Source organism: Natrix helvetica (assembly GCF_964273705.1).
Source record: "Natrix helvetica genome assembly, chromosome: 2".
NCBI classification, from domain to species: domain Eukaryota; kingdom Metazoa; phylum Chordata; class Lepidosauria; order Squamata; family Natricidae; genus Natrix; species Natrix helvetica.
Genome location: NC_138552.1, coordinates 239,883,218 through 239,909,005, shown reverse-complemented (window position 1 = coordinate 239,909,005; position 25,788 = coordinate 239,883,218). Strand labels below are relative to the sequence as shown.

The 25,788-nt window shown below is 44.6% G+C and overlaps 1 protein-coding gene across 3 annotated transcripts in view; it reads right to left on the bottom strand.

Moving 5' to 3' along the window:
* TP53BP2 (tumor protein p53 binding protein 2) overlaps positions 1-25,788 on the bottom strand; it is a 64,186-nt gene that overhangs the window by 23,309 nt on the left and 15,089 nt on the right. For all 3 annotated transcript variants that reach the window (XM_081942610.1, XM_081942612.1, XM_081942611.1), the window contains exons 2-5: positions 11,693-11,840; positions 7,975-8,088; positions 6,444-6,523; positions 1,976-2,077 (exon numbers count right to left, since the gene is read on the bottom strand). In XM_081942610.1, coding sequence (XP_081798736.1) covers positions 1,976-2,077; positions 6,444-6,523; positions 7,975-8,088; positions 11,693-11,840 — 444 coding nt within the window. The remainder of the gene's footprint in view (positions 1-1,975; positions 2,078-6,443; positions 6,524-7,974; positions 8,089-11,692; positions 11,841-25,788) is intronic.

The following is a 25,788-nucleotide window of genomic DNA, read 5'->3' as shown; positions in this document are numbered from 1 at the left end:
GAATAGGGCTTGCATAAATCGTGATAGCAAGGTTGCCGGAATCCTCACGTGGAGGGAGGGATCCCCTTCTGCAGCCCTGCCAGGTGAAGAGAAACCTGGCAATCTTTCCTCAGGTTTCAGGCCGGGGGGGGGGGGGGGTGTCTTCCTGCTGCTGGCCTTGTGGCCGATGCGCTCCAAAGCTTGGTGCCTCTGCCTTTCATACTTGGATCTAGGCTTGGGGGGTTTGGATCCATAGCCTGCCTCCTTGGTGGAGATATGCTTCCTTTTTGGCCTTTGCCTTGCTTCCCCCGCCCTTGGCTGATGCCTCCGAGATGGTTTCTAACCTTTTTAAGGGCTCCTCAGTGCCTCCGATGGTTGCCGGCTGCAGGGCTGAGTGCTTGGCTCCTGCCAGCCTCCTCTGAGCTGTTAGGGGCCGCCATCTTGGACCACGTGGTTTCAAAATGGCTCCCGGCTCCAAATTCAAAAAGCTCCTCTTTGCTGGAGCACGTGGAAGCGGGTTGTGCCTTTGCAGGCTGCCGCACGGCTTCCACTGCCACTGGGGGCTCTCTCTCACCTCCCCCTGCCTCCCGCAGCTGTTTCTGAGCCTCTCCAGCTCTCACCTTGTTTTCTGGTGATCGCTGCCAGCACAGGCGCTCCAGGGTGTTTTAAAACGCTGCGGTTCGTCGCTCAACCCCGAGGGGAGCGGTGGAGCGCTCTGGCGCCCTTAGAGCATTCTTGGGCATCGCCCTTGCTGTAGAGGCCTCCACGGCGCTCACTTGCCTGTCTTTGGTGAGAGTCTTCACTTAGTGCCTTGGGTCTCGCTCTGTGACCTGGGCTGCGTGCCGCCTTAGCGGTTGCTGCATGGGCTTTCTACCCCCGCTGGGGGTTTCCTCAGCCTCTAGTGATTGATCAGGCAGTGTGGAGGCAATTTCGATCGCTTTTGCAGCAATTTAATTTTTTTCCTTTAAGTTTCTTCAGGAGCTCAGGATGAACACAGCCATCCGTTGATGGACTGAGTGGATAACTGGGTGGAGCCTGGTGACCAAAGCGTAGCTAAAAGAGCTTATCTGACTCAATCCAATCAAGAGAGGACAAGTCAACCCATCCTGAATACTCCTCCCCTCACTATGGAGAACAGAGTTGCTTAATGACCACATGATTTACTTAACAACTGCAGTGATTTGCTTAACAAACATGGCAAAAAAGGTCATAAAATTGGGCATGATTCACTTAACTGCCTTGGTTAGCAATCAAAATTCTAGTCCCAATTGTAGTTGCAAATCGAGGACTATTTGTAAATTACATTGATCTATTATTCCTAACTTAAATGAACTCTCTGCAACACATCCAGTGAACACAATTCATTTGATTAGCTCTGTTATTAAACACAAGCCAGCAGCAGTCTGTTACTCACCAAAGAAAGACAATCAGATTAAATTAAACCTATAGTTTAGGTTACCCAAGTCTCCTAATTATCAACATACCTGGAGAAGAGCTGTGTCAATTTTAATAATCAAAATTACATTCAAGGAAAGGGTTAAGTGTACACAGACACATTTTTGTAATTCTTACATGTGGGGGAAGATTTTATTCTCTTATTAATTTTCCCAACTGAAGAATCCTAAGAGGATTCCAACGCGACAGGATTGATCCTTGGATAGTAAACATAAGGGAAACATACTCTATCCATTGATATCAGTATCTTATATACTGTGTGTTCAATTAATTTAAATGGATAGCATATTTGACATCGATTCCCTATCCCAGCTTTGCTATCAACTTAATGGGCATCATTGTCACACTCTTTAATTCACCTTAACATACTGTTTTATCCACACAGTTTAGAAGAATCTAAAGAATTCCAACCCACTTTTAAAGAAATACATACTTCGCAAAATTCATGCAAAGAAAGTTACTTCGTCATGCTTTTTTTTTTGAAAAATTCATAAATTACACACGCATACACAAAACAGACGCAAAACGAATTTCAACAAACCTTGTTAGCCAGCAGTTGTTGCTGTGCTTCTATTTGCTGCTGTTGTCGTGCTGCCATTTCCTGCAGTTCTGCCAGCGTCATGTCCATCCGAGGAACGATGACCTTCATTTTTTAAAAAAAATGATATGTGATATTTTGTTGCAACTTACGCAATAAATTTGCCACTAGGTTTCAAATGTAAAAAGCTGCCTTTATATTTGGGAGGTGTTGTAAAGAAGGAATTGAATGTGGAATGATAGTTTCTTGATGACAAAGACCATTAAGTTACTTTTATCCGGTGGACACAGAATAAAATAATGAAAGAGAAACACTCCAGAAACTGCCATGTCTACTAACATATCCAGTTTCTTCACTGACTGAATAATAATAATAAATTAAATAATAAATTTAAATTTATTAGCCGCTCCCTTTCCAGACAGGACTCGGGGCGGCGTACAGTGGAGCATATAAAACATATACAACACATAAACATACATATATACAGGACATACATACACGGAGGAGGTAACAAATTTCATCACATTGGACAATTAAAAGTCACCATTAAAAATACCCCAATTGTAAAACACAATTTAAAATTTAAGGTTTTTAAAATTTAAAAGAACTGTCAGGAGGAGTAAGAAAAGTTTACGGTTGAGCCAGGCCAGATAATTGAAAGAGGTGGGTCTTCAGCTGTACACGGAAGGAGCGGAGATCGGAAGTAGTCCTGATGTCACGGGGGAGGTCATTCCACAGGGCTGGGCCCATCACAGAGAAGGCTCTGCTCCTGGGTGTCGCCCCCCGGCACTGTTTGGCGGACGGCACCCGAAGAAGTCCCTCTCTGTGTGAGCGGATTGGTCGTAGGGATGTATGGGGCAGGATGCGATCCTGCATGTAACTAGGCCCTGTGCCATGAAGCGCTTTAAAGATCATAATCAAAACCTTGAAACGCACTCGGTAGACTACAGGAAGCCAGTGCAGCTCGCGCAGGAGAGGTGTTACAGGGGAGTATCTAGTCCTCCCCATAATCACCCGCGCGGCCGCGTTCTGGACCAACTGCAGTCTCCGAGTGCATCTCAAGGGAAGCCCCATGTAGAGAGCATTGCAGTAGTCCAGGCGAGACGTCACTAGCGCATGGGTGACTGTGCGTAGGGCATCCCGGTCCAATAAGGGGCGCAATTGGCGCATCAGGCGAACCTGATGGAACGCCCCCCTTGCCACGGCTGTTACATGGTCATCCATGGACAGCCGGGCATCTAGGAGGACGCCCAAATTGTGCACCTGTTCCATGGGGGCCAGTTGCACGCCCCCGATGGCCAGAGATGGAAGCAACTGGTTGAACCGGGAGGCCGGAAGCCACAGCCACTCCGTCTTGGAAGGGTTGAGTTTTAGTCGGTTGTCATCCATCCAGACCCGTACGGCCTCCAAACACCGGGACATCCTTTCGACGGCCTCATTGGGGTGGTTCGGGGTGGAAATGTATAGCTGAGTATCATCAGCATACAGATGATATCCCACCCCAAAGCCACGGATGATCTTGCCCAGCGGTTTCATGTATGTGTTGAACAGGAGAGGCGAGAGCACCGACCCCTGAGGCACCCCACATGTGAGTGACCTCCGGGTCGATCTCTGCTCCCCTGCCAACACACGTTGCGTCCGGTCAGAGAGGTAGGAGCCAAACCACCGTAAAACGGTGCCCCTGACTCCCAGCCCCTCCAGCCGGTGCAACAGGATACCATGGTCGATGGTATCGAACGCCGCCGAGAGATCTAATAGGACCAGGATAGAGGAACAGCCCCTATCTCTGGCCCTCCAGAGATCATCAACCAATGCGACCAAGGCCGTCTCCGTGCTGTGCCCGGGTCGGAAGCCGGACTGGCGCGAGTCTAGATAATCATTCTCCTCCAGGTGACGTGGGAACTGCTGTGCTACCACACTCTCTACAACCTTCGCTAAAAAAGGAAGGTTGGAGACTGGACGATAATTGACTAGGTCCATTGGGTCCAGGGAAGGCTTCTTGAGCAGGGGCCTCACCACCGCCTCTTTCAAGGCGGTCGGTAGGAGCCCCTCACCCAACGAAGCGTTCACTAGGCCCAGGAGCCAGTCGCGTGTAACCTCCCAGGGTGCCAGTACAAGCCAGGAGGGACACGGGTCCAATAAACATGTGGTAGGTCGCAGATGTCCACGCAACCTGTCCAAATCCTCGATGGCAACCGAGTCAAACTCCTCCCAAAGCGATCCCTCAAGACTCGCCGCGGGCGTCTCAGATGGACTACTGAAAGGGGCCCATCCCATCCGGATTTGAGCGACTTTGTCCTGTAGATATTTCCCAAACTCCTCTGCTCTGCCCTGTAAAGGGGCTTCCCGCGGTCTCTCAAACAAGAGGGAGCGAGTCACCCGAAACAGGGCGGCAGGGCGGTTATCTGCGGACGCAATAAGAGCGGCGCAATATTGACGTTTGGCCACTCTTAATGCCACAAGGTACGTCCTCAAATAGGCTCGTGCCTGTGTTCGGTCGAATTCGGAACGGGAGGATCTCCAACGACTCTCTAGGCGTCTCTTGTGGCGTTTCATCACCCTTAGCTCCTCGGTAAACCAAGGGGCCAGGGTGGTTCGTCGCCGCAGGAGAGGCCGCAAAGGCGCCACCCGGTCTAGGGCCCCGGTAGTCGCACTATTCCATGCGTCTACCAGGTCCTCTACTCGGGGGCGGGTCAGGTCCACAGGAGGTGGCCCAAGCTCCGTCTGGAACCTATCTGGTTCCATCAGGCGCTTGGGGCGGAACCATCTAATACCTTCCGGCTCCGCCTCCCCGCAGCGGGGTGTAGCACCAGGGAAGTTAAGCCGGAGAAGTGAGTGATCTGACCATGACAGGGGAACAATAGTTGGGTCCCCTATTCCCAGATCACTCGTCCACTGGCCAGAGACAAAGACAAGGTCCAACGTGTGGCCTCCCTCGTGAGTAGGGCCCTGAATTAACTGGGTCAGGTCCATGGCTGTCATGGAAGCCATGAACTCCCGAACCCCCTCAGATGCTTCTCCCATCGACGGCAGATTAAAATCCCCCATCACTACAAGTTTGGGGGTCTCAACCGCCACCGATGAGATCAGCTCGAGGAGTTCAGGCAGGGCCGCTGATGTATAGCGAGGAGCCAGGTATACTATCAGCAGGCCCAACTGCCTCCCTGGGCCCCATCTCACGACGAGGGACTCACACCCGGATGTCTGTGGCACAGTGAACTCTCTCGGCTCCAAGTCTTCCCGGATAATCACTGCTACCCCACCGCCCCTTCCCTGGGCCCGAGGCTGGTGAAATGCTCGATAACCTGGAGGGCACATTTCCACGAGGGGTAGACCTCCCTCGTGGCCCAACCAGGTCTCGGTTATTCCTGCGAGGTCCGAATACCAGACTCCAAGAGTAAATGAATCACCCAACATGCAAATTATGGGAGAATCCAAATACACAAGGCAAAAATACAGGCTGCTTGCCAATTTGACTGGGGACTAAAAAAAATAATTATTCTCTCATCCCAAATATAGCAAGTAGAAAACAGAACCAGGATGTTTACACAGGAAGAACATTTTCTACAGAGATTTATCCTCCTCCCCAAAGTTTTAAAGAAGCCAGATTGCTGACACTTTTCTTAACATTATTTTCCTTGACTCTTCAAATTAGAGAAAAATAATGCCTCATACTGTACTTCATCTTGCTATACTAATACTTGTTTATCTAAATCAAGTATTAAGTTGCTTATAAAATGAACCTAAACCTGTCAGTCTTTACAAAGATGCTGAAGACCTGGTTTTTGTAGACCCTGTATCTTGTCCTGGCATAATATGTTTTATTTTATTATGCTTAATTATTGATTTTCTTTATATTTGTAGCCTTCATTTATTTATTACAATTTAAAGGCTGCCTGACTCTGGGTGGCTTATAATTAAAAAGAGAAATATTAAAAGGAAAAATCTAAAAAAAAATCCAAAGAACTAAAAATCATAGGTGGACTAAAACATAAAAACAAAGTTTCAAAATATTTTTTGTCCTAGAATCCCAAGAGCTGCACAGCACAACTTTCCCAAAGGTTATGGCACACTTGTCCTAGAAGGAACTGATTACATAGTTCTAATTGAAAGATCCATCTCTTTATCTGCTGTAAGCAATTTGGGATTGCTTAATCTGGGTAAAACTAGACTCCCTTAAGGTGAAAAAAACTCCAAGGTGACAACATAGATATAGCCATGAAATTTTCTTGGTAATAATGTGAATACCATTTGCCATTTTTTCCCCAAAAGGCCAATCTAGATTACTGTCCTAGAATTCTCTGTGAATTCCACTCAACCTGCTTTGACAAGGTTGGCCAGAGGCTACCACCTGTTTGATTGATTGGCTTAAAACATTGTGTGAAATGTTCTGAAAATAAGACATCTGTAAATTTACTAGAATAAATTATGTGCTTAGTTTTATTTGAGAGTGCAAACTGAAAATACTTACTCCATTCTCCATTCTCCTTTCACCTGGCATTTTAATGCCATTTCTCTTTAAACCTGGATCTTGCATCCATGATCCACTCCCTTTATTAAGTAAAACACAGAAAATACCACTTTTAAAGAACAGAATTTGCTTAAGTATAGCATTTCTTTTATAAAAAATGAAAATGGAAAAATGAAATGGTAAAAGAATCAAATTGTTTTGCAATTTTATTAAATAAATCCAAAAATAAATCCAAAATGCACATCTCTACATCAGTGAAGAGTGCCTTGTCAGGTTTCTAACTGAGTGACTGGTTATGCAATGAATGCATTAGATTTCTGATACACTATATAGAGATAAATAAGAAAAAGTTTTTTTTCACGAAAATCAAAATATTCAAGCTACAGAATAAACAACCCAGCAATTATGTATAATAAAACAAAGGGACTGCTTATACAAAATTGGGACAGTCATGCCATTATAACATTACAATTTTGCAGCTGGGACAAGAATTTAAAGATATTTGCTTATCAACCAAATTCCGGGAACAAAACCTCTCTGACTAATTCATTCATTTATTCAGTCAGTCAATTTAGAGGCTATTCAACTTCAAATGCAGCTTACAACATTAAAACCAAGAAATCAATAAAGCAATGAGAATGAAGATTATACATAACCAGAAGAAAAAATATTTAATTGAGCCAAATTCCAAACATCATTATAGATCTTTAATTTTATACATTCAATACACGTAGTCCTCAACTTACAACCACAATTGAACCCCAAATTTCTGTTGCTAAGTGAGAAATTTGTTAAGTGAGTTTTGCCCCATTTTACAACCTTTCCTGCCAGAGTTATTAAGTGAATCACTGCAGTTTGTGAAGTTAGTAACAAGGTTGTTAAGTGAATCTGGCTTCCTCATTGAGTTTGCTTGTCAGAAGGTTGCAAAAGGTGATCACATGACCCCGGGACACCGCAACCATCATAAATATGAACCATTTGCCAAACATCTGAATTTTGATCACATGATCATGGGAATGCTGCAACAGTTGTACGTTTGAAAAACGCTAAGTCACTTGTTCCAGTATTGTAACTTTGAACAGTCACTAAATGAACTGTAGTAATTCGAGGACTATCTGTAGTTACTTAGTAAATAAAAGAATGAATATGAATTTAAAATTTTGATAACTGCAAGTTATGTTAACACGGTACTTCCCATTCGTTATATCTTTTCTCGCTTTCTTTTTGCTTGTGTAGTCATTTATTTTACTCGTTAAATGTTTTAAAATAAATTTATTTAAAAATAAATCACTTTATCCAAAGGTTTATGAGTATAGCCAATGCATGTTTTGAAGATCATCAGGGCAGGAAGCGGCATGTTTCTCGGAGGGGTGGAAGGGGAGGGACACTGCTCCAAAGGACAGGCACTGCAACGAAGACGTTACACTTCCTAGCTCCAGATAGAAGGCACTGTTTGATCAAAACTACCTGGAGTGTACTCACTCTGCTCAATCTTTCAGGATAGGATAGTCTCCATCATTTTAGCTCTTACCTGTTTCTCGAGTAGGAGGTCGTTCATGGCGAAGAAAAAAGCGAACCTCATTTCTTTGGACTCCATAGCGCTGCAGAAGATCCAACATACGCTCATTATCAGCTACTGGGCGTTCTGAAAAATAGAAAGCAATTCTGACATATTTACTCAATTGCGCTTTCCATGCTGAGCATGTGTTTCCTGTTTCATCAGCACATGTTCAGTCTCCATGAATTATTTATCTGATTTATCAAAATGTATTTGCACAGTGTCCATAACATTTTTATGTTTAAATGCTGTGGCTTCATCCTGCAAGTTCAGATGCCAGAAGGATGTCCCTCAAAAGGATAGTAAAAAAAATATGGGGAACAAACCTGAGCCATACACAGATAACATCACTTCATATTTTTGGTATCGGTTGTGAATCTGTAAAAACTCATAAGTAAATATTAGGCTTACATTCCCAATCTAGCTGTTTTAAACTATATTGTAGCCTGGTAATGAATTAAGGCTATTTGAACATAGTGTATTGTTGTGTTGTGCTGGCATGCTGACTTATTCAGCTTGTCACAGCAGAATGGGTTAGTTTGTCTTGTCAAAACACCAATTTCATTGTACAATAATCGATAGGAGCAGGCTTAGGTGTTTTGAAACTTTAAATTAGTAGTATCAGCAGCAGAACATTCAGTTCTTTAATAAGCCTGACCTTGTATCTTGATTGTCATTTGTAATCATGCTAGTCCAGTAGTTCTTGATAGTACAAGGTTATGACAGTGACCATGACTGTTATGTAGAGTGAATCTTAAAATCGTTATGTAGGCATTCTTTAACTTCAGTTAATTTTACTGCAGTATATTAAAATTTTATGTCCAATAAGTTAAACTCTCTCTTTACCAAAAAACTATAAATTCCCATTGGAAATATATTTTCCTGTTTGAGCTATAGACATAAACCATGTCTCAATATTTACAATAGTCTTTTTTTTCTTTCTAGTTAAAATGTCTAAATATCTATCTAGTAAAATTAACTACACTAGATACTTCTTTTTTGGTTTACTAGAAATATTACACTCCGACAACATGCTGTTCTATGCCCGTTCCTATTTAATCTATACACTAGTGCAGCGATGGCAAACCTTTTTTGGCTCACGTGCCATAAGTGGAGGGAGCGCAGGGGGGTAGTGCGCGGGTGTGCCGCACCCATAATGCAATGCACAACCTCCCCCAGTGTGCATGCGTGCACTACAGGCGCAACCCCCCGTTTTTTTGCATCCTTTTTTCGCCCTCCCCAGGCTCCAGAGGCTTTATAGGAGCCTGGGGAGGGTGAAAAAAGCCCCCCCCCAGGCCCTTCGGAGGCTGCAGAGACCTTCAGGAGGCTTCCTTGAAGCCTCTGGAGGGCAAAAAAAGACCCTACAAGCAAACCGGAAGTCACTTCCGGTTTGTTTGGAGGGTCATTTTGAGCGCCTTCAGGAGGCTTCCCTGATGCCTCTGGAGCACTTAAAACGACCCTCCGAGCAAACCAGAAGTCCATTCCCAAACTTCCGGTTTGCCCATAGGGGTGGTTTTTCTGCGCAGGGAAGCTCATGAAGTCCCCAGAGGGCCTCTGGAGCCTGGGGAGGATGAAAAATGGCTTTAAAAAAGGGTGAACTCAGATGGCCAGCGCGCGCATGCTGACAGGGCAGCGCCTCGCGTGCCCTGACAAATGGCTCCGCATGCCACCTTTGGCATGCGTGCCATAGGTTCGCCATCCCGACACTAGTGAAACCAACTCTAGAAAAAATTGCTATGGCAATGATATGGCAATAGCTAACCAAACCAAGGATTTTGAGGAAGCAGAATACATTCTTATTAAGAATCTGAGGTCATGAGAAATGGAGGCTATGTCCTAGGTCCCCCCCAAAATGTATCACCTTCCATCTAAGTAAAAAAGGAGTTTTTTAGATTTTCCTAATAATGTGGTTAATGTTCGTATTTGACAAATATGTCATAGCTGTTAGATGTCTCCATGTTTCCTATTTCTCTGGCTTTGGAACAACATTTTATTTTTATGGAACTTTCTTTAGAACTTGTTCTCTACTTACTTCACATAAGAAGATATATAGGTACTCCTCAAATTATGACAACAATTGAGCCCAGAATTGTAATTGTAAATTGTTGAGGTCATTAAGCAAGGTGTCCTGTGATCACCTCGCTTAACAACCACAATCCCAGCTCCCTTAAGGTTAAGCAGAGCACATGCTGCCTCAAAGAGTGGACACAAGGCCACACCTCCACTGCAACAAACCCCCAGCTTGCCTGTGGCCTGTGCTCCCGCATTCCCTTAGGCACCCCTTGCACAGCTTCCCACCCCACTGACTTCCATACTCTTGGGTCTCTTGCCCACCATCTCATGCCTTGCTCTGCTTCTCCCAAAGATTACTTTCCAAAAGAGCACCCAGCCAATGCAATATGAAGAGGCCACCTCACACCATTCTGGAGGTGGGTGCCATTCATGTGATCTCTCAGAAGTGCACACATTTCCAAATCGCATCTTTCTGGGGTGCCATTGAGTTTTTAATCTGAAATATTTGTTCTTCCTGAATTTGTCCAATCAATTTTTAAAGTGACCCAAATTAGTGGCCATCATTACATTTTGCAGTTATTTCTGATTCACGGTCCCAGCATTTTGAAAGGTGGTGGTGGTGGAAATCTCCCTCTCTACTTTTGGCATATCATAGATGGTTGAATCCTACCTTCCACCAGCTGGCTCTCTTTTTAAACTACAAACTCCCAAATAATCTAATCTTTTCCCATACAATATATGCTAAAAAAGCATTCTGGTTATTCTCTTGTGCCACTTTTCCTATTATAGCTTTTTCAAATCTATGACCAAAATTGCACATAGTATTCTAGATATGGACATTATACAGGTAGTTCTCGACTTACAAAAGTTCATTTAGTGACTGTTCAAAGTTACAATGGCACTGAAAAAAGTGACTCTGACCATTTTTCAGATACGCTCTTTGCACTAGTCCCATGATCAAAATTCAGATGCTTGGCAACTGGTTCATGTTTATGACTTTTGTTGTGTCCCAAGGTCATGTGATCACCTTTTGCAACCTTTTGACAAGCAAAGTCAATGGGGAAGCCAGATTTACCTCTGGCAAGAAAAGTCGTAAAGTGGGACAAAACTCACTTAACAAATGTCTCAGTTAACAACATAAATTTGGGGCTCAGTTGTGGTCGTTAGTTGAGGACTACCTGTAGATTTGCATATACTACAAATGTTTGCAATGTTTAGCTTTACTTTGAAGCTTTCTTCTATTCTTTATGAATCTATCCATTGTCTACAAAAACCATAGGCCCTATCAGGATATATTGTACAATATATGAAGTTAGAGAGATATTTTTTTTGTCCAATAGGTATTACTCTGTATTTATATAAATTGAATTGTATTTTCTATTTGGTTAAGCATTCATCTGCACTGAAGGTGAGCTTTTCATCCTTACATTTGCATTGTAGCACCCTAACAACCTTTATTGGACATGAGCTTTATGGGTAGAGAAGGAAGCTTGTTTCATAGGTAAGGAATGCTCTTCTTAAGGAGAAGCATTCTTAAGAGCATTTTTAAGAGATATTAGGCAAAAAAAACCCTACTCATTATTCACAACCAAAAAAGCAATCTTTCAATCTTATCTCTATACCCTAGAGATAATTCTATAAATGGCCACGCAAGTAAAAGTAACCATGATACACATACCTAATCCACCCCATACTTCTGCCAGATGACATTCAGTTTCACTGGGCTCTTTGCATAAATCTATTACATCTTTGCAAGTAGTTTCAGGAGTGACTGGTACTTCTGTGAAGTGTTGTTCATTGTTAGTGAGGTATACTGTAAGAAACATCTGGAAGAGAACAGTTGTATTCAATCAGTAACATTCATAACCTATATTATAGAAGTTCCAATGTTTCGTTCATATATGAAAGATTTCCCATTAAATATACGTATATCTTGCTGCACATTGATGATGTTGGAAAAATAATCTGTTACCTCATTTTACTAAATATTAATTCCTCTACCAAACTTTTAGGAAAAAATACTAATGTAATGTACACACAACACTTTGATTTCACTCCTGTCAACCAATCAGTTAGCTATAAAATTGTGGATCTTTACAACTGCATCTCTATATACGGCAATAATAAACCAACTATACATTAATTTACACAAAGTCTTATATCTTATACTTTATTAGATTTGACACTGATCAATAATATTTAAAGGGTAGGTGAACAGTAAATGTTTAACTTTGAAAACAGCTAATTAATATAAACTACAGCATATGTTGATGTTTTTAAAATTAAGACCAATTCTAGTCACAATGCATAACAATTGACTTTGGTATCAAAGATACCACACATCAATAGTTGGAAACACAAGACAGAGATCCTGTACTTATGTCCTGCTTGTAAGGTTCTATTAAGTACATGCATCAACATTATGAAACCAGCATTTTATTAGATTTGATCATAATTCAGTTTGGCATTTATGTTCCTTATCTGAATCCACATTAAAAATGCTTGCCCTCACATTGCCTAAATACTTTCCTGTCCATGTACCAATTACATCATTGCTAAAAAAAGGTAGTCCTCGACTTACAACAGTTCATTTAGTGACGATTGGAAGATACAACGATACTGGAAAAAGTGACTTATGACCATTACAGCATCCTCATCGTCATGTGATTTACATTCAGATGCTTGGCAACTGAATCATATTTATGACAGTTGCAGTGTCCTGGGACAAAGTCAATGGGGAACCCAGAATCACTTAACAACCATGTTACTAATTTAACAACTGCAGTGATTCACTTAACAAATGTCGCAAGAAAAGTCATAAAATGGACAAAACTCACTTAACAAATTTGTCATTTAGCAACGTAAATTCTGGGCTCAATTGTGGTCGTAAGTCGAGGACTACCTGTATAGATCTCAGTAAAGAGGAGTCTCTAGGACTGGAATAAAGAGTATAATGCAGGGGTGTCCAAACTTGGGAACTTTAAGACTTGTGGACTTCAACTCTCAGAATTCCCCAGCCAGCCATGCTGGCTGGGGAATTCTGGGAGTTGAAGTCCACAAGTCTTAAAGTTCTCAAGTTTGGACATCCCTGGTATAATAGGACAAACAAGTGGCCATAGGAAAGTAGAAATTAAAATGGGAAACATCCACATTAAGAATATGTGAGCTAAAAAGGTAACATTTCCTTCAAATCAAAGATCAACTCTTGCAGATGTGTCCAGGTCATCCTCCTGCCAGCTGTAAAATTAGTTTGCAAGCTCTTTCTTCTGGGATATTTTTTTCCCCAGTTTCCTAGTTTACATTACAACCTTGATATTTCTTGGAGGTCTCACTACTTCCACATATTAACTAGCCCAACCCTGCTGAAGTTTCCAAATCAAGAAAAAACACGGCAAATGTTAATATATGTTGAGATTAAATATGCTATTCAATGCAAAAATTGTATTGTCAGTTTCCCCGACGTGTTGTTTTGGCAGCTGGTTTACTGCATCATCCTATAGAAATGAATGTCCTTCTAAATTCTTAACTCTTTGAAACTCTTTAATTGAAGCTCTTCAACTCTGTAATTTTCTGTAATTATTTAAAGTATTTCCTAATCTCAGCACAACCACAACCTTAATCCAATATCAAATAATTGCAAAAAAGAGTTCTCCCTTCTGTCTTAAAGGATGCCACGTGTATCCCTTGCTGAAGAGACCATCTCTTAGGCTTGTGGTCTTGGATAATTTTTGCCTGTTCTCCAACCTCTCATTATTGGAAATGGAAAGCATGAGGACAATCAAAATAGATTCACTTCCCTCTTTTTCGTATAACATGAGGCAGAGATAAACTCTGTCAACTCTCAAGATTATATTACTATACCCTACAACAATAAAGCACCTAGATCTTTGTGTTGTGTTTCTTCACCATGTTATAATATTGTTACAATTAATAATTATAATTTCAATTACATATAATTATAATAATTTAAATAATTATAATTTCAACTCATATGCTGCCTAACTTGAAGGACTGCCATAATAATGTTGTTGTTGTTAGTTGCGAAGTCATGTCTGACCCATCGCAACCCCATGGACAATGTTCCTCCAGGCCTTCCTGTACTCTACCATCCTCTGGAGTCCATTTAAGCTCACACCTACTGCTTCGGTGACTCCATCCAGCCACCTCATTCTCTGTCGTCCCCTTCTTCTTTTGCCCTCAATCTTTCCCAGCATTAGGCTCTTCTTCAGTGAGTCCTTCCTTCTCATTAGGTGGCCAAAGTATTTGTGTTTCATTCTCAGGATCTGGCCTTCTAGAGAGCAGTCAGGGTTGATCTCCTCTAGGACTGACTCGTTTGATCATCTTGCAGTCCAAGGGACTCGCAGGAGTCTTCTCCAGCCATAGTAATACTGTTCCTAATATGTGGAATAGATAAGCCCCAGGCTTAATTATAAGAGATTATGTCCCAAGAAGAATGGAACCTGCACTTGCCAATATCAAGATGACTCTCCATATAGGTATGCCCAGTCCATAAGCTGAGATGGCTTATGATTGTAATCATTATCTACACCAAGTAATATGTTATTTGGTCTTCCCAGCACAACTAATGACAACTGTAGTCCACAACCTAGCAAATGAAAATAATGATCATCCACAGAGAAAGCACCCACTATGCTCCTACTGCAGTCTCTGCATTAATAACTGGTCATATCTGTCTCCCTTTCAGCACTGGATTTAATAGCTTGTACAGGTTGTCCTTGACTTAGAACAGTTCACTTAGTGACCGTTCAAAGTTACAATGGCATTGAAAAAAGTGACATGATCATTTTTTACACGTACGACCATTTGCAGCATCCCCATGGTCACATGACTTATATTCGGATGCTTGAAAATGGACTCACATTTATGACAGTTGCCGGTGTCCTGGGGTCATGTGATCACCTTCTGACAAACACAATCAATGAGGAAACCAGATTCACGTAACAACTATGTTACTAATTTAACAACTGCAATGATTAAAATGCTTCTTAGTTCTACAAAGTTCTAAGTTCTATGCAAACACAGAACCTACTCAAGATTCTAATTCAAAATAGACCTTTCAAATACAAACAATAGCTAACTCTGAAATGCAGTGTTACAATGACATCTCTTGTATCCTTTATTTAAAATATCATAGAAACTACAATTTTGAAAATGAAGGTTTTGTTTTTTTCTTTTAGAGTAGCACAGAATATTAAAAAACAAACACATCAACAGGAAAAGGTAATATAAAGACAATATTTTCCAAAACATCTTTAATTAATACAGTAGTCCATTTTATCTATAAAAAGGCCTAATCACAAAATGTTTTTCCATTCCCTTCAGAAGCTAAGGAAGCATTACCTTTGTATCATTCACTCCCCTGTATTAACATTTTTCCAATGCAAAAAGGAGATAGGGCGTTGGTACTTACCTGATACGCCTCTTCTCATAGTGGGGGAGGAGTATACAGACTGGGTTAACCTTGTCCTCTCATTGATTGGACTGAGTCAGATAAGCTCTTTGGGAACGCCCTCTGGTGCTACCCAGTTATCGGCGAAGAACTCTATCTGACTCGTTGTACCATTCACTCCAGACTTCTTAAAACATATATTATCTTTTATTGTATCAAACAACAACATAACTTAAGAACCGTCAACATAACACTTTATCAACATAGCATTGTCAGGGAGGGGCTGGATACTCCTCCCCCACTATGAGAAGAGGCGTATCAGGTAAGTACCAACGCCCTTTCTCCATAGTGAGGGGGAGGAGTATCCAGACTGGGACGTACCAAAGCCTACACGTCCCTAGGGAGGGAGACCCCTGAGGCTCATGGCCCCCCCAACTCATGCCTGGTGAGATGTGGCCCCCGCCCTATGGACCGCTTGCAACACCCTGCGGCCAAAAGAGGCCTCTGCCGAAGCAAAGGAGTCCAGTTTACAGTTCCTTACGAAAGGTGAAGGGGAAGCCCACATGGCTGCCCTGCAGATTTCGGCCAAGGAAGCCTGCGTGGCCCAGGCCGTAGATGTGGCTGCGCTCTGCATAGAATGAGCAGTGATGCGGTCTGGCATGGACAGGTCCTGTGACTGATAAGCAGTGGCAATACAGGATCGCAACCACCTGACTTCCGGTTCCGGTGGCTACGGCGACGGGCAAGGACTTTGCCCGCTCCCGCTCTTCGGTGGGCTTCCCCCATCTTCGGGGGGGCACAGGATGCCCCGAAGAGGCGCCCTGCCGAAGGAGCGGCTCGCGGAAGGCTCTGGCACCGGCGGCGGCTGGTGGGGGCTTTTCCGCTTTGCTCCAGGCACCGGGGAGCAGTTTTGGAGGACGCGCCTGCGTCTCGCCCCATGCCGATCGGAGAATGCAAAACTGAAGGAAGCAGCGGCGGTGCGGTGAGATGCTTCCTCTCTTCATCCCCTTACTTTTGAATGGATAGACTTTTCAGTAATTTTAAAAGTTAACCTTTCGGATTCACTCTTTAAGGAGCGGCTAGAGGGGAGGGGGATTCCCCCCCCCCTTGGACAAGCGTCTTGTTAAAATTCTGCTCTCACCCCCAGGGGAAGGAGGAGGGGGGAGAGCCAACTAACGATGCCTCACCCCAGCAAAAGTGCTTTTCATGGGACTTAGATCCAGAACTTATTGATGATCTGAGAACTTTTTGAACTTTTTTAAAAAAAATTATGCCTCTGAGCCCAAAGCTGGCAGGGCAAGATGGCACACTTCCGTTGTCTTCATGAACTGTGAAACCTGACTCCACCTTTAAAATTCAGGCTTCCGGTCTTTGTCTCCGAGTCGCCCAGAGGAATCTCTTGTGGATTGTGATTTTCTGAACTCTTTGGAGAAAAAACTTTCATCTATTGCTAGAGTGACTAAAGAAACTCCCACCTGTTTGGATCCTCTGCCTTCTGGACTCGCCTGCCTGCTCTACTTCTCCAGCTGCCCAGTTTCTACACTGACTGATCTCTTTGCTTTTTAAACCATGTCTCCAAAAAGACCACCTCCTGGAAAACCTGGCTCTGACACTTCTGCTCCAACATCTGCAACATCCAGTCCAGCCACACAGTCAAAGATAACAGAACTGATGCAACCTAAGACTACAGAGATAGACCTTCAACAAATGCTTCAACAAATTTTACAGGGCCAGGAGGAAATCAAGAAACAGCTAAGGGAAATGAAAGATGAAATTAAAGAAAATCAAGTTCAAATTTATAAGAACTCACAGAGACTGGACCTTGTGGAGGGTGGGGTGGCGGAGGCGAGAGGGGGGGTAGAGGCTTTACAGAAGGGAAACAAAGAACTTGATATCCAACAAATGAAAACAGAGTTTGAGAGAATGTCCTTTTATCTTAGATTTCAAAATGTAATAGAAACAGATGGGGAAAACATAAGGGACATTATGACTAATATTTTAGCTGAATACATACACAAAGATAAACAGCAGATGGAATGGGAGATAGATCTGGTCTATAGAGTGAATTCAGCATATGCCAGAACACACAATGTACCCAGGGAGGTCCATATTAAATTCCTTAGGAAAAGCACAAGAGATGAAATTCTGGGTGTACAAAGGGGGCAAACACTGACATACCATGACAGGGAGATAACCATTCTGAAGCAGATTCCCAAAAAAATTAGGGAGAAAAGGAAAAACTATTCGCAATTGGCGAATAAACTATACCAGAAGGGGGTGTGGTTTAGATGGTTGATGCCTGAAGGTATGCTGATATTCTGGGAGGAGACAAGAATCAGAATCAACACACCCATAGAGGCACAGGCCTTTATGGAAAAAAATAAAGCGAACCTAGAAAAAACAGAAGATACCACAATGGTCACACAGGACACGGGAGGGGCCGGAGCTCTGCCAGCGGGGGGTGAAGGGGCGACACCAAGAAAGCTCAGATCACAAAAATGAATAAGAAAACCACAATGTTATAAACAGACCGAAAGTAATAATGAAATTATATCTAGACTATATATCATAACTATATAAACCGATTGAAAATTATTTTTTCTAGAATTAATATGCTGATTTTTTATGATTATGTATTAATGTTTGATATTTAGATGTAACCTATGAGTTTGGAGGGAGGGGGCGTCTGCCACACTTGCAACTGCCAAAATTTGTAACCATTCCACTTACCCTTTTCCTTATAAATGTTTTAAAAAACCAATAAAACTTTTTGAAAAAAAAAAAAGGATCGCAACCACCTGCCTATGGTTGTGGAGGTCACCTTTCCCCCCGGAGTCCCCAGCTGGAAGGAAACGAACAGGGCTTTGGATTTCCTGCTTGGCCTGGTTCTCCTGAGGTAAATCCTCAGAGCCCTCCTTACGTCCAGAGTGTGCCACTTTTTCTCTAATGGGTGAGAAGGGTCTGGACAGAAGTTGGGCAAGATCAGTTCCTGTGCTCGGTGGAAGCAGGTGCACACCTTGGGGATGAAGGATGGATCCAACCGCAAAACCACTCTGTCCTGGTGGAACACACAGAGATCCTCCCTGGTGGACAGCGCTTGCAGTTCGGATGTCCTTCTGGTGGAGGTGATAGCCACCAGGAAGGCCACCTTAAGGGTCAGGAACTTAAGGGAAACAGTGCTTAAAGGCTCAAACGGAGCGCCTGTCAGAGCATCCAGTACCCTGTATAAATCCCAGGATGGGTTGTGTACCGTGGGCGTTTTGAAATTGGAAGCCCCCTTAAGGAATTGCTTGACCATGGGGTGGTGAGTCAAGCTCTGGTTCCTGCCACACAGGAGAATTGATGAAATGGCTGAAACCTGCCTCCTGATCGTGTTGGGAGCCAACCCCCTGTCCAGGCCTCCCTGGAGAAATTCCAAGACCTGCGGCACCGTGGTCTGGATTGGATCGTGCCCCCAGGAGCTGCACCATGAGGAGAACGCATGCCATGTGGCGCCGTAGATGCGCTCCATGGAGGGTCTGTGGGCGGCCTGGATGGTTTGTATCACCCTGGGGGAGAAGAGGTCTTTCCTCAGGATGCTCCGCTCAAGCGCCAGGCGGTCAGCTGGAGCCTTTGAGGGTCTGGGTGCTCCAGAGACCCCTGGCTGAGGGATATCTTCTCCTGGGGAATTCTCCAGGGCCTCTCCACTGACAGAGACTGGAGATCTGCAAACCACGGCTTCCGGGCCAGTGAGGGGCCAACAGAACCACTTCCACCCTCTCCTGCAGGACTTTCCGTATGACTTGGGGATCGGGGTAAAGGCGGGAAGGCATACAGTAGACTCCTGGGCCAGGGACACCGGAGAGCATCCGTCCCTTCTGCCCCTCGTGTCTGGACAAGAACCTCGGGAGCTGGGCGTTGAGAGGAGTGGCGAAGAGGTCGACCTCCGGGTGTCCAAAGCGCTCCACCACCTCTTCGAAGATCGCCAGCTGCAGCCTCCATTCCGCATTGTCCACTTCGGCCCGGCTGAGCCAATCGGCTCTGGTGTTGTCCACCCCCACTATGTGCTCTGCCCTCAGAGACCGGAGGTTCCTTTCGGCCCACAGCCCCAGCCGCCTGGCTTCCTGCATGAGAGCCCTCGATCTGGTCCCCCCGTCTGTTTATATGGGCCTTGGTGGTGATATTGTCTGTGAGGACTAATATGTGATGGCCCCTGACTGAGCGATGGAAGTGTAAGAGGGCCAGGCGGACCGCCCTGAGCTCCAGCCAGTTGATGCTGTGAGTCCCCTCTGCCTGAGACCAGTGTCCTTGCACCATCTGAGCCTGCTGATGTGTGCCCCACCCACTCACACTGGCATCTGTAGTTACCGTTATGCGGTCTGGTGTTCAAAAGGTTTCGCCCTTTGTGATCGCCAAGGACTTCCACCAAGACAGGGATCGGGTGACTTCTGCTGGAAGAAGTACCTTGGACTGAGAGCAGCTCATGCGCCTCCGCTGGAAAGGCAAAAGGAACCATTGGAGGACTCTGATGTGGAGGCGAGCCCACGGGACGATGCCGATGGCTGAGACCATGGTACCCAGCAGTTTAGAAAGGATGGCTAAGGATACCCTGCGCTCCCTGGCTACCAAGGTGGCCAGCTGCCTGAGGGCTATCTGTCTTTCTGGCGACAGATAGACCATGCCCGTCTGGGTATCTATTAGGGCCCCTAGGTGGATCAGGCTAGTAGAGGGGTGGAGGTGGCTCTTGGCCATGTTCACCAAGAACCTGTGGTCCCTCAGGACTGCCATGGTGATATCTAAGTCCCTTAGGGCACCCTCAAAGGAAGATGACTGTAGTAACAGGTCATCTAGGTAACATTGAATGCGCACCAGTACCTGTCTCAGGCGTGCTGCCAGAGCCACCATGACCTTAGTGAATACCCTCGGGGCCGAAGACAGCCCAAAGGGCAGGGCCCGGTACTGAAAGTGGTGCCCCAGGTAGCAGAACCTGAGATATCTACGGTGCTCCCTGGCAATGGGAATGTGCAGGTAGGCCTCCGTGAGGCCTATGGATGTTAGAAGGTCCCCCTGCCTAATCCCTTCCAATATGGAGTGCAGAGAGTGCATCTTGAACCTCCTATATCAGATATAGCGGTTCAGGTGCTTCAGATCCAGGATTGCCCTCCAGTCCCCCGAAGCCTTGGGGATGACAAAAAGGATGGAGTAGTGTCCCTGACCCTGCTGCTCTCGAGGCACAGGCTGAATGGCCCTAATCTCCAACAGGTGCTGGATGGCCTCCTGCATCAGCAGCTTCTGGGTTGGGTTGTTAGAGACCGGACATATCCGGAAAAAACTCGGGCGGTTGGACAGAAACTCTAACGAAAGGCCATGCCTGATGGTATCCTGCACCCACTTATCGGAGGAGGAGAGGTCCCAGCAGTCGGCGAAGTATGCCAAGCGCCTCCCGATGGGAGGAGAGCTGGACCTAGAATTAGTTTTTGCGGAAGGAGCGCCCCCCCCTCCGCCTCCCTCGCCCCCTCGAAAGAGAATCCCCCCTGGTACTGCCTATTCCCTGAGTACCCTGCCTCTGATCCCCTAAAGGGGTCAAACTTTTGACCCCGAGAGTAGGAGTGTCTGGGGTACAGCGCTGTTCTGACGCTGCCCTTCTTCGGGGTGGTGGGAAGGACCTTCCTCTTGTCCTTATTCTCGATTAGGAACGGCTCCAGTGCTGGTCCGAAGAGGGCGTCTCCTGTGAAGGGAGCTGATGCCAATCGCCACTTGTGACGGACGTCTGCCTGCCAGTGTCGTAGTCACAGCAGTCTGCGGGAAGCCACCGAAGAAGCGATTGCCCTGGAGGCAAACCTGGCTGCAGCTAGGGTGACATCTGACGAAAACTGGATGGCCGCCACCAGCTTGTTGATGTGCTGATGGGCTCGGACATCTGTTACAGGCGTGCATTGCTGCAGCTCCTGCAGCCACAGCAAGGAAGAATGGTTGATGAAGGAGGCTGTGGTGGCTGCTTTCACCGCCCAGGCGGCCACCTGATGACCCCTCTGCAAGGTGAGGTCCGCCTTCTTGTCCTCCAACTTTAAGGCATCTTCTGGTTCCCCTGGCAGGTTGGTAGTTGTGTGCAGAGCCACAACCGGAGCATCGATGGATGGTTGTGCCAACATCTTCGCCATCTCCTGGTCCACGTTAAAGAAGACCCTGTCTGTGGATAAAGGCGAAGGGCCTGCAGTGGGAGATGCCCACTGGCATTTGACCAGTTCAAGGAAGGCCTTGGGCGTAGGTATCGTGTCTGCCTCGATGGTCTGCTCATCAAAAATATTCTCCGCTGAGAAGCCCTGGCGTGGAGGTGGAGCCTCTGTAGCTTCGCTGCCCAGCTTGGCTGCTGTCTTGGCCTTGAAAAGCAGAGATCTGAACAGCGAAGGCTGGAACAATCCGGTGAATGTAGGTTTGGGAGGCGGCATGCCTTCATCATCCGATAGCTTCATCTCCCTGATCTCTCCCTCCTCACTTTCCAGGTCGCTATCCTCCTGGGATGAGGCTGAGGAACTGGGAAAGTCTTCCTCCCGGACATCCAGGTAGTCAGAAGCCCTGGGAGGGGAAGGAGGGGGCCCCTGTGGCTGTGGCTGTTGGAATGCCACTGCCATGCATTGCTGAAAGGCTCTCATCATCATCTCCTGGAAATTGGGTGCCCCTATGGGAGGGGATTGTCCCATGCCTCCCTGTGCTGGAGGAATGCCCAGGCCTGGAGATCCTGTGGGCATGGCTGCTCCCACTGCAGGAAGGGAGGGGGATTGCCCCCCCCTGCGCAGGGCCCCAAAGGCCAGAGGTATCTATAGGGATCCTAGCCTGCATTGCTGGGTTCTCCTCTGAGGCTCCCATGGGGGAGGGAGTCCCTGGAGCTTGCCCTTCTGTGCCCATGCCCGGGGTGCTCTTATGGCCACTTGCCTTCTTGCAGAGCCTTTCCAAGGTCTGATGCCTTCGCCTCTCGTACTTGGAGGGAGGCTTGGGAGATTTCTGCACCCCCTTGCCTTGGATCTACCCTGGGGGAGAGGTGCTTCTGTTTAGACTTAGCCTTTCCTTCCCCCGTTTCTATGGGGAGTCTCTGGGAAGGCTACTGACTTGGTTGAATGCTCTTCTGCCCCTCTGGTGGGGCTGCTGGCTGGATTAGCAGCTGCCTGGCTTCCTCGGAGCTGCTGGGCGCCGCCATCTTGGACCACGTGGGTCCTCCCGGCTTCAAAATGGCGCCGTGCGGCTTAGAAGAAAGGGTGTGACTTTTAAAAGTGCTCACCTAGCCACTGGGGCTTTCCGGAGCTGCCACGCACCCTTGCTGCTGGATTCCTGCCTCCTTCTGATGCCGCTGTGGCCAGGGATTTCCTCTTTGGCTTCCCTGCGATCGTCTGGCCATGTGGAGGTAGCGAGGGCGCTCCGCGGCACTTGGAAAAGCTGCGGTTCGCCGCTCGACCCTGGGGGGAGCGGCAGAGCACTCCTGCACTTGAAGAACCTCAGCGGCAGGGCTTGCCTCCAGGAGGCTTGTGCCCTCTTCCTTGCTTGCCCGGCAAAGGTCCTCACTGAGTGACTCCGGTCTCACTCAGTGGCCAGGGCAGCGTGCCTCCCCAGAGGGTTTGAGGCAGTCCTTCTTGCAGGTGGGAGGCTAAAGTGCGGTGCTAGGAGGCAAAATTCGCGGGTCCAAGTCTTTTTTCCTTTAAATTGTAGAAATTTGCTGGAGATCCAGAATAGTCAACCGTCCAGTGAGTAGACTGAGTTGATAACTGGGTAGCACCTTGGGCGTTCCCAAAGAGCTTATCTGACTCAGTCCAATCAATGAGAGGACAAGGTTAACCCAGTCTGGATACTCCTCCCCCTCACTATGGAGAACAAAACAGTGCTTTTCAGGACCTCTATTAGGAACTAAAGAAATAACTGGATGCTGTGACAACTCCTGTGGGCTTTCTTGGAAACATGGTCAAATTCTATTATCAAATTCTATTTGTCAGAAATGTTTATGAAATGTTTTTATATATCTTTTAGTACCACTTATTATTTATGCAATGTTGGTAATTTGCTTAAATACCAATGTATAATAAACGATATTAAAACTAACCTACCAAAAAGAAAATGCATCTTCACATTCTGTAATATTGTACAACATTTTATTTCCCTGCATTCTTAAGAGAATGACAAACTTAGTATTTCTGTGTCAACATCTGTGGGTCTGCATACATTTTTGTTTCCTCAGTTACTACAAAACATTGATGATGATTTGGCATTTATCCACAATTGTAAGAAAGGAAGCTGTGGCGCAAATTAGGTGGAGCGCCACAGGAAATTCAGTATAATTGTTTAAATTATTCTATTATTGAGTAAGATGAGGGATTTTTCCCCTTAATGCTTACCCTCTGCCATTCACAGTAATCTCCATGACCTACATAACTTACATACAAATTGCAATTAAAGTTTTCTGCTATTCAAGAACAGGGAATATTTTCAATATTCAGAATAAACATTCTGATTTTTGCTATTTTATAACATAATCCTGTCTATATCTTCTATAAAGAAGTATTGTTAAATCAATAGAGTTAATTTGACATTACACATGTTTAGAATTGCACTGTAAGATGCTCAAGATAAGCCTTATTTCCGGAAAGTAAAAAAAAAGTGTTAATTTATCAAAGTGCAAATTCTATTTATATTATCTCCCCAGCAATCTCCATTCAAAGTGAGATGACAAAGCACCAACATTTATCACACTTCATAATCACAGCTTTCAGGAGAAAAAAAATATCCTCAGATATCTTAAGGAATAGTTGTTCAATGTTCAAGCTGGTATTAAAAAAAGGCTGAAGAACAAGGGATTTTATATTCTAGATAAATGAAAAAGCTAATGGGCATGTAATTTGTTGATTATAGAAAGCTTTCAATTGTGCCAATAATATAAGGCTGTGGAATGAGAATCCCAAAATTTTATTCTCGTTATGCAAAACATAAACAGAAGTCAGGAAGCCACAGAATATAGTAAAAGAGGGAGGATCCAGTCAGCAAAGTAAGGCAAGGGTTTAGCCTTCTCTCTTATTTATTCAAACAATATATAGAACATATATTAAGGAAAGCTGGATTAGAAAATGAATGTAGCTTTAAAACTGGAAGAAGAAACATCAATAATCTGCACTGTTCTGAGGACATTGCTCTGATATAGCTGAAAATGAAAATGATTTTTAAGCACTAGTAATAAAAATCAAGGAATACAATGGGGGGAAAAGCACAAGACTACAATTTAATACAATTTAATATAAAGGATGACAACAAATATACAATTTAATATAAATGATGAAACAATCCTAAAACTGACAATGAAATCAATGAAGTAGTAGTTAGTATTTGCCTTTCAGGACAAACTATCAACAATAAAGGAACCAGCAGTCAGGGAATAGACCACAGATCATCACCAGTAAAGTCCTGGAATAGATATTGAGATACTTACAAAGGTCAGAATTGTGCAAGCAATGGTTTTCGCTGTGGAAATGAAAGTTGGACTTTGAAAGAGTAGGACAGGAAGAATACTGACACTTTTAAATTTTAGTGTCGGAGATAACTCTTGAGAATACCATGAAAAGACAAGGGAAAAAAATGAGTACACAACAAACTGATCCCGGCTTCTCACTTGAGGCATAAATGACCAGTTGAAACTGCCATATTTTATACATATTATGTAAAGACCCAGTCCCTTGAGAAGTTCCTAATGTTGGAAAAGGTAGAAGAAAATAAAAAGGACAATCAGTAATAAAGAAGATGAACTCAACTAGAGTTGCAGTACGAACACCATTGGCAGATCTCAAGCACCACAGTGGTAACTGAACATCTTGAAGGAGGTCTACCTATATAGCATTTAGACCTATATAGCATTTAGACTTATATACTGCCTCATAGTGCTTTACGGCACTCCCTGGGTGGCTTTTTACCGATCTCAGAAAGCTGAGTCAACCTTGAGCCCCAATGAACTCCAGGCTATGGGCAGCTGGCCTGCAATACTGCATTTAGCCACTGCATCACCAGGGCTCCTCTATACGGTCACTAAGTTTAACACTAACTTGATGGCACAGACTAACATGAACTTGTTTTTAGAAAATGAGCAACCTCTAGTATTAAGTAAGGATATTTCTATATCTCAATTTGCTTTTGCTGCTCTCCTCCATCAACTATGTCTCAAATGCATCTGATTGCATGAGCAGGGGAGGACAAATAAATTCTACTGACAGAACAAAAGTACTGAATAAAACCAAGTGTTACTGTGATCAAAAGTTAAGGTTTTTAATAATTATTATTAACAGTAAATTATTACTCTGCTCTTGATTAATTATAATTAATTTATTAACATGTCTCATGCGCCAGATCAAAGTTTA